Here is a 12830-nt window from a genome sequence, read left to right on the forward strand (position 1 = left end):
AGGAGGGCTGAAACAAGTGAGCAGCACTTAAAAAAAAATGTCAAGAAGATCACATTCAGAAAGCGACAAAAACTCTCCTTAGAGTAAAGGTAACAATCCTGTTGGCAAGTGGAACAGATCAACTAAAACTTCACAGATAATACCCAACTCCTTTGCTTACTGGTTTGAGTACAGGGAAAACTGTTCCTACTGCTTCCAAGTATCTTGTTAAGCTGTACAGCCTCCTACACAAGTCAACAACCTCAAAGAGGTGAAAATGATTTATTTACTTACTTTCAAAAAGCTACTTTGATTGAAAAGCAAGAAGATGCTTAATAAAGCCAAGAATCTCATGTTATCTCATGCACTGAGGCAACAACAAAGCACCAACACTAACAGGGACTCAGCTTTGTGATAGAATGAGTCAACAAGACCAAATACTTAAGTATTTGTACCATTGTTATTTCATTGGCTAATACTCTTATCTAAAACGTTTTTTAAACTGTTGTTAAGGGACAATAATAAAGTAAAGGCCATATTGCTTTCTATGATTTTAAAGTGTTTTTCTAGAGTAACACAATTTCTAATAGTCTTCCTCATTTTTTTCATACTCAGGATCATACGAAAATTCAGCCTTTAAAAAAGTCAGCTTCAATTCATATGTTTAAAGTTATACTTAAAGTAAAAACACTTGTGTTGAGCTAATCAAATCAATAGAACAATTAAATCTTCTTCATTGTAATTTTGTTGTTGATTATGAATTTACTTCATTTTAAAATGTACATGGAAAATACCAGTCACGGAATGTGTATAAAGCAGAAATCTCAATGTATATACTTTTTTTAAAATTAACATTTATGTTGGAGGAATACGATCAGAATAGAGATGTGGATATTTCTTGCCATTTTAGACAGATGAATAATAGTTAAAGGCAGAAGTATGAAGGCTATAGCACAGAATAATTGAGGAAAGCACAGCTACAGAGTCTCAACTCTTTTAACCCAAGTTTGGAATGTTTGAGGTAATTGTTGCATCAGAAAGGTATGTGTATGCATAGGAAGAATTATACAAAACAATTCCTTCTCTATCAGTTCCAGTATGTTAAAGTTTGGGAATTGTTTCTAGTTCAGTGTCCCCTAGCACATTGCCTACTATCAGCCTCAGTCTTTCAAGGAAATAAAACTAGCAGTTTGTGAGCAAGAATGTATTCCTGTTTTGAAATGTAACCAATGAAAGATGAAGACAGAACTGTGACAGGCAATTAGGATTCATTAAATGCTTGTGCAACTTTTCACTATTCTGTATCAGCTAAACACTAGAAATAATTTTTATCTCCACTGCTACATCTGGTAGAACAAATACACTTCAGTAGCATAAATAAGCAAACTTTCTTAATGCTGAACAACACCTAATACTTGTTGGTGCCTCCTATCATTCTGAAATCCAAATCAAGATACATTTTTTAAAACCATCCTTAAATAATTATGGAGAGTAAGCTTGACACAGCGACACTTTCAGATCCCCGTATATTAGCAGATGATCTGTAAACAATAGTAATATTAATGCTGTACAAGATTTTTCAATATAATTGGACTCCAGTTGCACACCTCATACTACTCATTTTGTGAACTGAACAGTGCAATTCGGTGATGCACAAAGTTTCAGAAATGACAGTTGTTAGATAATATTATGATTGCGCACTTACACCAAGCGATACACATTTCACCTTATCTTCCTACTATAGAGATGATTATCCTAAGATGGGAAACAGAAGTATTACATAGCTGACAACTCATTCATTAGCAGAAAGTTCATAGCAACACTGAAAAGCTGATTTTTGTTTAAAAACCAAGCAAGCATGGACATATGAATATTCCTAACCTGTAAAATGATTCCTCCACATTATATCAGCGAAACTCATTGGTGGGCCACTGGGAGGGTAGTGTTTACCTTTCAGAGGCTCATGATCAGTCCTTATCATATCCATTAAGGAATTTTCCAAAGAGTGCAAGTTAAAAGTGTCATAGGGCCTATTCCGGTCCTAGAAGGAAATAAAATAAAAAAAAAAAAAGGAAAGAGACTGTTACAGACTAATCATTTTCTAGCACAGGCTCATTTCTCATTTTAGAGAACTCCAAAATGCAGTTCTATTTTTCTTTTTGATACATTCTTTTTATATTACAAAAGAAATTTATAAAGATAAGCCTCCACAGCTGTTAAAATTATACTCTATTTTTAACTACTGCTCTCAACAGCATAGACAGAGAAGTTTTGCAATATTTCTGAAAATACACATATAAAAAATAGTTAATTGCAAATATTAATATTTAAGTAAGTTGGAAATACAGATGTAGTAATGTATCTACTGGAGAAGTGGCATTACTTCAGAGTTCAGATATATTTGTTTTACAGCTTTATCATCTGCCGTCTGACACAGTGCTTCCATAACACAGAGCAGAAGCAAGCAATGCTCAACAAACCAGCAGGTATATCTGCCCCAGAAAGTACCAACATATTTTTCATACATCTAACACAAATCTCAGTGCTTTAAAAAGAATACATTAGAAGCAAGTCAAAACAAAATATAAGATAGGAGATGACACGCTTTCAGAATAGGGTACTCAAAAACCTGAGTAAGGGGTTTGTATTGTTTGAATATCTCATTTTTATTGTTTTGCTGCAGTTCATCTTCTGTTTTCATGTAATTACAAAATAATAAAAATATAATGGGTCTGTAAAAATAACCACTTTCAAAAAGTTTGTGAAAAATTTTACGGAGATTTATTGATGACTGGCTCACTGATATCTAGAGTGCTGAATGCAGTGGGACAGCTTAACAAAATGGCCCATCTTCCCAGTAGACCCAGTAGTCAGACAGTTTTTAGAAAACATTACTTTTCTTAATTTCATCACTACCGTTAAAAAGGCAAACCAGAAATATGTAAAAGATCACAGATACTTGACAGGGGTTTTAATTCAGAATATTATGCTAAAACCTTCAGTATCACGCTTGTGTTCTCAAAATTCCTGGAACAGTTTTCCACATGCTGGTCGAAACAAGATAATACTCTTGCTTGGGGGAATAAAAATTAAAATCCTTATACCAGAAGCAGCAGTACCCAAAGGCCTTTGACTGCTGCTGAGAAAACCAATGTTCGTATGCTGTTTAAAAATGAATTCATTCACCTTCCCAAAAGGATCAATACATGTGTGTCAACACAGCATATGAAAGAAAATTTATGCCCAGGAAGTCTAAAAGTCTTGGGGGGTGGGTAAAAAAATAAAGTGTTATATCAAACAGATCTAAAAGTGATATATCTAACAAAATACTTCACTTTGGTATAAGGCAATCCAATATTTTGCAATATGCGGCAGGTTAGAAGAATTTTAATTTATTTGTAAAATATGAGGCCAGACTGAAAATTGTTCCCGGGATGTTAAAAAGAATAAAATAAAAAACACCCACATTCCTGTGATACATTAAGGAGTGTTAAATAGGATCTACATTACTCCTCTCAAAGTAAAAATAGTAAGAATTTTAGTCACCACAAATTGTTTCTTCTAAGTTTTTAATATTCTGTACTGTGAGGAGCTCCAAAGTTACTTAACCATGGTTTTTTTAGGAAGAGAAAAATACATGAAGTTAACATATAGCTTAAATCTTAAATAAGGTAGAGGAAGTATTTTTCAGTCAGATCAGTCTCCTGATCTGGCTTACTGCACAGAGAGCTTAGCTGGAAAAACCCAACAGCATCAGGAGAGCGCAAAGGCAGGACTGATTTTTTTGCCACAGTGATAGTTTATTCCAGATCTAAACATTTCCAAGATTACAGTCTTGGAAGTCAGAAGGAAAGAGTTCAGAAGAGGACCAAGCCTACAAATTGATTTCAACTGTCCTGTACTAACACAAATGTTATATTGTAAGTATGCAGCTACAAATCTATGGAAAGTCCTGTTGTAAAACTTCCCAGGGAGCTGTGCAAATGGACACACGTGAGAAGGAAGGGGGAAAAAGACCATGGAACAAAAGGCAAGGCTATGATACGGGGCAGATTTGTTAGAATGCAGAACTCTTCTGGCCTTAAAGAGGAGTACAAGCCTGCCACATATTTTCAAGGTGAAATTGCACCTACATTGGACAGAGGAAGATCAGTCAATCAAAACTCTTACACTTTCCACTGTACATCAAACTAAATCAAGTAAAGGGAATTTAGACTTCACTAATTTTTACAAGTATACTTAAGTTGTATACTTAATTTGTTATACTTAAGTATAATGCATGCTCACTACAGATTTTGTATAATGGGTGATAAACAAACCAGAGCTAACATTCCAGTTCCTAAGGACCTTTTTTCTTAGGAGCTCTAATTCCACTAGACTTGTTACTCAGCACATATTGCTTCATATATTCAGTAATTTCTTCCAAGAAGCCTTGTGTTCCTGCACACACAGAAAGGGTGATGTTTCCTTATTTCTTAGCAGGAACAGTTTCTCTTGGTTTTGTGAATTGATACAGTTCTGTCTCCCAGCTTTGCCTTTTGCATGGTTTCGTCAGATTGCCCATGTGGTGCCAAACAATCCCAGCAATGGAAACAATCCATAAAGGCCCCCAGCAGCACATGAAAATGCTGCAAATTGATTTGTAATAGGACCATGATCAGAAATCAAAATATATGCTACAGAATGATAAAGCACACTAAAAAAAATTTGGAAAAGCAGTTTGATAATTCTGCAAGTCTGCAAAATCTGCTCAAGCCTAAATGAGACAAAGATCTAAACTAAAGATTTAAATCATAGATTAAAAAAAACCTTCAGCTATAAGGCACTGCATTTAGTGAAAAAGCAATCACCAAAAGCCAGGAGAAAATTAAGTCCAGTCTGCCAAAATTGGATTGTACTTTTGCTTTGCACAAACAGCTCCTTTCCTGTTAGTTGTACATGGTAGCATATTTCTGTTCTTACAGTGCTCTCATCTTGAAAGAAGAGCAGCTTAACAATAAGAACTGAAGAAAAAATGGGTCCCATAACATCAACTCTCAGTTTGTCTGCTACCTTTAAATTCACCCATTGAATAGGCTTCCTCAAAGTTTCTGTGTTATGGAAAGCAAAAAATTATAAATGCATACACAGGATCAAATTCTTGAAAGATCACAAAGCAAAACTGGACCTTCAGCTGAAGTTGAGTCTCAGCTTTCTACCTTGAGATATCTTACAATTCGTTGAAAATGTCTCACAATACAACGTCTACAAATTTCCTGTTAATTAATTGTAAACACAAACAGTAACTCTGCCAAAAAATACTTGCAGTGTTACAACGCTAAAATAAAATGAGAAAATGCAATAACTGGCATCTTACACTCTTCTGCATATGTATTACACTCATCTTTAACTACACAACTACTGTAATTTTTCAGAGGTCTCCAGTCACCATCCAGCACACAAAGAACCTTGTCTAGGAATGAATCAAAACTCTTTGAAGAAGTCTGTTCATCCCTAAGACTGATGCTTCTGTTACATATTACAGAAGTTAGCTGAGGTACAATCTGTTTGTCACCAAGTTCCAGGATGGGAAAACATGTTCTTAAAGGATACTTCAATTATGAAGCAAAGATTACTTAGCATTACCTGAAGTTCTCTGAAAGATGTAATTGACACACACATATATCCTATCATTTGAAATCAAAATAAATTTTCCCTTTTGTCATACCCTGTGATATAGCGAGCTGTCTTGTTGCCTTTCAGCTTAGAGCAAAAGCATGTAAGGGCAAAACATAGCCAGCACTGCCCCTCAACAGAGCACGTTACTGTTGAAGAGGGAAAGGTTGAGGATGGGGGAAAGAGCACATCAGCACATGGACAGTGAGTACCTGCATGACAGTTGCAAACAATCTTTGGATGACAGACCACATGCATATGCTTTCAAAGAATTTTCCTTGTCCAAATTTATCCAAGACAGACTTGGAATTCTTAATGTAAGCAATAATCAACATCATTGTTTTACTAGGCATTTCTCACAGCAGTGCTGCATTTGACTTGCATTGCAACAAGCTGCATTTTTATAACAATGGAAGATTACATCTTACAATTCCCAAAGATAAATCAGTAGTAGATTCAATCTCGGAAGCATGAGCTAATATGGCAAGTTCATCTCTGGATGAAAGTAAAACCAAGACACTTTGAGAAATGTCATATGGGTTAGAAGTTTTTTTTTTTTTTTTAAGGTCACTTTCAGCTAAGGGGAAAGGAGAAAATGGGCTCAAAAAGAAAAATCAATAAGAATTTGCAACCCTACTCTAAAGTCTATTTTGGACAGCTCAACAAAAATGCATGTTTTAACTAACCCTTTGAAACTCCAACAATTATGGATGACAAAGTCAAGACCAGATCTACAGCTTGTGCCTTAAGTGGTTCTAAATGGACTCTCATACAGCTTGGCTTCCTTTCAACATCGACAGGTAGTTCAAAGTAACCAGAACTGATGAACTAATAAAGGAAATGGTCAATATATCCCATGGCAAAAAAAAAAGAGACACGCTTCTGGTCCAAAAGATGAAGTTGCATCTTTCTCTATTGTCTCTGCAGTGGGTTGCAGCAGAGAAGAAACTTGACATTGAACTGATTGAACTACAGTCAGAAAAGAGTAAAGATTTATCCTGAGAAGGCATTTCAGGAATCTGACACGTCTTTCCCAAGTATAGCTACCACTCATGGTCAAAATCTTTAAACACTTATTTACGCACGTGTTGAATTCACATCAGCATGGTTATCTGCATTTATAACACAAAATGCACACTGAGCTGTGAGATACAAGCAGAGTAGCTTGCAAGCAGCCTCAGTCACCTATACTCTTGCAGTGACGTTTCCTTATGTTTATGTATTTCAGAAAAATCTACTCACTGACTTCCTGCTATGTTTTCTATATTCTGAACAGTAGCTCAGTTTCAGTAATTCATTTCAGTGCTCTATATATTCCTGCTGCCCTACATTTAGGCTGCCTGCACCAGCACATGTCATGGCACAGCACAGCATGACTGCCAAGCAGCAAGATGGCCTCCACTCATAGAGCTGTTCACTGTTTCTAAGGGAATACCAAGCAGTGTTTAGGCTCAGGCAGTTTCCTCACAGATTCTAGGACATCACATGCAGCATGTAGATTAGAAGAAAGAAATGAGATACTGAGGAATGGGTAAAACTCTCACGGTTTAAAAACCTTGCCTATTAATGCAAACGCCTTCACCATCATCACTGATGCATTTTACCCTTCTGTGCCTGCGCTCAGCCAAGTTTGGATTTGGCTGCATAACGCTGCTAAGCATTGCCAACTAAAGCTGAAGTCAATGGAAGCACAGCTTTGGATAAATACAGTGCAAAATGCCAGCACTGTCTCAAACTGGGCTCGCCTACTCTATTCTAGCACCTGCAGGAGAGGTTATTGCTGAGAAAGCAAGGAAAACAAGTTTGTCTCACTCCAGCATCCCAATCCAAAAGAAAAAAAAAAAGCAAATAAAAGCAAGCACTATGGAAGTTTGGCTTGGGACATGTCAGTCTGCTGTAATAATGCATGTGAACAACTGCAGCTAGCAAGCTCTGAACACTTTGCTGAGCAATCATGTGCTCCTGGCAGCTTCCTCTGATGCAATCCCACTTGCACCCTCCATAGATTCAACATACAGATATAGGTTCTTCAATAGAAGTGAAATCTGAGGAATAAGGCCATGTGGCAAAGTAAATTGATCACTTTGTGAAAGAACAAAAAAAACCCTGTAAATAGCAAGTGTTACTTCCTTTGCAGCTTGGCACTGGAATGTTGCCAATAGCAACACGACTGACAACACAGATATGGACAGAACCAGCGCAACCAGAAATTTCAGTAATTTTTTTCCTTATATTGGATTTCATAAAAATATTAAGTAAAACCAAACAACTAACGAGGGATACAGTGTAGACAGGAGGGGAAAACAGGGTAAATTTGTACATATGCACGGTAAAGAACACTACAGCAGAGCTAATAGTACTAAGTCTTAATGGCACTTCATTTTAATTCTACATTCTTTTTTGAACTTTCTTTCTCTGCCCACAGAAGAAACGCATCAACTTCTTGTCTCCTTCTTTCTTCACATCACCAACTACAGCACATTTTTTATTTCCTACATGTTCAGAAGTTCACTGGGCAAAAGGTGAATTTTTTGCCCTTTTTTTCCCTAGCTTATTCAAAAAGACTTTAAGAAAAATGAGGAAGCTTAAAAGAAAACAATATAAAAAATACCTAATCACATACAGATTAGGGAAACATTTTAATACCATTTGAGCAATGACACTTTGGACCTCTAGATAAGAGCATTTAATCATCTTCATTACATAGTTGTACCGTACAACTTTCACAGTTAACATGCAAGAATTCAGATGAAATCCAAAAGCCTTGAGTACTTGACTGACTCCAGCAGCTTTTCAGAAAAAGGTAAATGACATCTACAAAGGTACCCCCTCTTATAGACTATGAGCCCTAAAATGTCACAAGGAAACTAAAAACTTTCACTGGAATGTTTGCAATTTGCATTTCCAAAAAGCACAGAAACAGGAAAAGATAGAACAGGCTTTACACTGAATTAGAGAAACTAATCCTAGTTATATTCTTCATTTTAAAATTCATTTTGCATTCAGTAAAGATGAGATTCTCTTTTTGTATGTATTCAAACTGCATAGAAAAATACTCAGTCTTTACAGCCATAAGGCTTCGCAATGTCAACAAAATATTCTGACAAGCTACTAAATATTGAGTATTTGCTTGCAAACTCTGAGTAAGAAGGTAAAGTTTACCCAATCTCTTCTCAGAGGTGGTGGCTCTAGGGCAGGCTGAGTCTCAGCAATTTATACCTTGGAATTATAGAGAACAGACCAAAATATAGCACTACTGGGTACAAATTAAATATATTTACCTCTTGTTCTATACTGTACTGATCATTTCTTTTAGCTACTCAGCAGAGCCTTATTAAGCAACAACCTACTTACTGCACTGTTTGAATGATCCTTTGCTGCTCTTCCAGCACATACTTTGATGATATGCTCAGCACGCATCTTACATCATTACTAATATTGCTCCTCTACCTCAAATTCAAAGGAACCAAATCATTCAGTCAAGCACTTAACTGTGTAACGTAGTACTTCAACTAGAAAAGTGTTTATGATCAGCAAATAACAATATAATGCACTTAAAATTTTTCCAAACACATTCCTTTCTCCAATAAATAATGGCAAGTAGACAATGTGCTACAAAGAAAAAAAGAAAAAAAGAATCCACAAGTCAGCCATTATTCTAATACCTCATTATGCCATTGTAAGGAGTGATCTGTACACAACTGTCTGAGCACTCACAGGCAGCATTCATGTTCAGCCATATTTTGTTCCATGTGATGTTTTAGATAAAAATCTGCTCATCAGTCCAGTTTAGGAATGCATCTCAAAAAGCTGATGTATCCACTTTCTATTATAGTTACAGATTCCAGCAACAAATGGTTGTAACCACTCCAAAGTATAGGATTAAAATAGTTACCCCCAAGACAACCAGCAATTCAGAAAAACAAGCAAATGAAAAAGTAGGAAGTCAGCAGTAGGATTTACCAGGCCATTCATTAAAACCTTAAGTTATCGAAGGGACATCATTTAAGTGGTTCAATGGCATACTGTACAAAACTTCAAAGGTAACTTATCAGGGTTGGTTTTCTACCATTCTGTTCAGTAGAATTATCCCTGTATTCTACATACACTAAGGAAAGGTAAACTTTGACTTAAGAACTTCCTGTACTCACTAAAAATGAGCACAATTGAAGTGCAAACCTAAAATCACAAAATCAAAGCACTACAGAAATGCAGACTGCAAATGGACAAGGGAGTACTGGGGATGCTACAGCATAAAAAGGACCATACTTCACAGTCTAGGCTGTGCATAATGCAAATGAGAGTAGAGACAAAGTATAAGGAAGCTCTCAAAAATATTTACAAACTGAGAAGTCTATCGCACATTGTCATAGGATAATGAGACAAAACGGGATAGAAAAGCATGCAGGTAGTAAGTGTCAGATGGCTGATCGCCTTAGCTCAGTAAAGGACTCTCAAAGATTTCTCCAAAACTGAAATAGGTTTTATTTTTCAATAATCACTGACATATATATTGCCAAGATCAAATATATATATATATATTTTTTTTTTTTTAAAGCAGCATGTTACTGAAATGTTTACAATGTTTAAGCCTTATGACAAAAAACAAACAAAAAAAACCAACAACAACAACAAAAAACACCTGAAATACTGTCTTATACCTCACACTCATTATGCTTTTAAAAAAAACAGTGCAATTGAAATAATATTTGTCATATTTCAAGCCAGGCTCCCGTTCCATGTCTGCTATGTTCAGAAGATAGCAGTTCATGAGCAAAACAACTTGTAAGTGCCAGAATTCTGGCTAGATATTTCCACCAAAAAGGAAGGCGATATTTCTTCTGTTCCTATGGGACAGTACTTTCACCTGCAGGTTTGAAGAACTACTCTTAGAGAAAAGAGGGATTTTGCCATTTCAGTCCTTTACTTTAAAAGGAAGAAAAAAATGAAGGGGGGAAAAAAAAAAAAAAAAAAAAAAGGAAAGCATAGTGGGAATACTTGTTCACTAAGAAAAGAAAAGTGAGGTCACTTACTGACAGACCTAAAACAGGACACAAACACTCTCAATGAAAAGCAGCACCAAAGAAGACAAGAAGGTGACCTTTTCAGAGTGATGTCACTTCGCATTCAGCAGGACTTAAACAAGACGTTTAACCTATTAGCTGCCATTTCACTGAATTCGCTTGTGTAAGCGGCCATATCCTACCATTACGTTATTATAGCACGATTAATATGCATGACAAATTGTGACACAAGAATTAAAAACCTGCTTACGAAGAGGTACACACAAGTCCAGGCAGTCAGGCTCTTCCTAATGGAGACTGAAAATAGTTTAGGCAGCAAATGTTCTCCATCCTGGGCCTTCATCCAGGATATAACCTATTGTAGAAGCCAAAGCTGTCACAGCCATCTTCTCTTAGAGGAAAGAGGACCACAAGCTCTCTCCAGCTGTGCACTTATTTCTAACCATGAGTTGAGGATTCCTTTATAGTCACTGAGAAATGAGGCAATCCTTTTATAACACTGTTATTATGCTATATTAAAAAATATCATTTAAAAGCATTCAGTGTCAACGTTGTAATGAACTTCAAAGTTGTTGAAGGCTGTGTACATGCAACCAAGCAGGTGAGAAATGCATTCAAATAACTGCTAGACATTTGGATTTAATGATTTAAATAATTTAGAACAATTGCATTAAAATAAACCAAATTTACCCAGGGATGGCAAGAGACGTGTAATTATTTACTTATTTATTTTTGAGCTGAAACTAATTCAGTACAGGGGAAATTCAGTTAACACTGCTCCGGACAGTGAGAAGATTTTCAGATAAAAGCCATCCAGTTTGCAGCTCTCCTATTTTAATAAGGACTGAGAGGCACATTAGCAGATTCTGTTATAAGGAAGGAACCAGGATATTCAACCACTTAACCACACTCAGAGAAACTGTAACAAGTTCAGTGTTAATAACTCAAACAACAAATGTTTTGGAATATGGCACATGGACAAAATAATTAAAGAAGTATTACGGGAATGTGACAATGTGTATATCCAACTGATTAGTTTTTACAATTGAAATTCACAGCTGTCTTTAAGAAAGAAAAAGTAGAGCTAAGAGCATCATACAGTAACTATGCAATATTCTAAAGTATGATTTCTGGTTCTTGAAATACACCCTTGAAAGAGTATGATGAAGTTGATATAACAAGGACTACAGTGTAGCACTTCACCCAGAGTTACAAGCAAAAGTAACAAGATAAACGAAAAAAAGCAGGAAATGGTGCAATTGGGGTATGAAAAAGACTCCAGAAAAGGAAAAAATGTGATAGCGCTGAACATGTATCATCTGAAGAAGAGTTACTAATGAATTTTCTTAAAAACAAAACAAAAACAAACAAAGCTTAAGACTGAACGTATTGACAGGTAATAGCATTCAAGTAGGAGCACACTAGCTATATTTGCAAGATCTCATCAGTGTACAGCAGACCAGCTCATCATACAGAACCAACTAAGTGAATCTGAAGAACTCAGCAAAGCAGGATGATATTTAATATTGCTAACTACAAGGTCATAAGATCAAGGAATCAGTCATCAGTATAAACTGAGACCTCAGCAACGAGAAAGGACACAAAGGAGAAAGAGTTAATTAGTAAACTTCAGGACAACTACAAACCACAGGTAGGAATGGAAATGTGAAAAAGTAAATAAATAAATAAATAAAAATCCAGGCTGCATGAAAAGTGGTACTTCTGGTATATTTGCATCAGTCTACATCTGCATTCATATTTTATATATCATATGTATATAAATGTATTACCATTGTATACTCTCTATTATTCCCATTCATCTATGTGTCTGACTGAGCTAAGGAATGACCTATGTTTTGAAACCTATACCAGTTTGAGTTTATATTCAAGCAAGGTGAAAAAGAAAGCTTTCCAGTTTCTTTAAAAAAATAAAAATAAAAAGAATGAACCTTTCCAAAGAAACTGTAAAATTTATTGCAATCCATTTTAAAGTAGTTGTAAATGGAATGCAGGAAGTCACTTCTGCCTTGCTTAACAAGAAAAAAAAAAAAAAAGTTATATAAGCAATCTTCTATTTCTACTTTGTGAAGCCATGTCAGAAGAATGTGATCCTGTTTAGACAAGGGCCAAGAGGCTCACTACAGAAGCTTAGAACAAAACATTCGTGTTAAG

At 35.8% G+C, this 12830-nt stretch overlaps 1 protein-coding gene across 7 annotated transcripts in view; it reads right to left on the reverse strand.

Annotated features, from left to right (window-relative positions):
• Nucleotides 1-12830, reverse strand: part of CPEB3 (cytoplasmic polyadenylation element binding protein 3) — an 87557-nt gene that overhangs the window by 56140 nt on the left and 18587 nt on the right. For 5 of the 7 annotated variants that reach the window (XM_052677905.1, XM_052677904.1, XM_052677906.1 and 2 more), the window contains exon 3: nucleotides 1861-2020. In XM_052677905.1, the coding sequence (XP_052533865.1) occupies nucleotides 1861-2020 (160 nt within the window). The remainder of the gene's footprint in view (nucleotides 1-1860; nucleotides 2021-12830) is intronic. The other 2 variants (XM_052677909.1, XM_052677908.1) reach the window with 1 other exon arrangement.

Source organism: Tympanuchus pallidicinctus, unplaced genomic scaffold (genome assembly GCF_026119805.1).
Source record: "Tympanuchus pallidicinctus isolate F22 unplaced genomic scaffold, pur_lepc_1.0 scaffold16, whole genome shotgun sequence".
Taxonomy (NCBI): domain Eukaryota; kingdom Metazoa; phylum Chordata; class Aves; order Galliformes; family Phasianidae; genus Tympanuchus; species Tympanuchus pallidicinctus.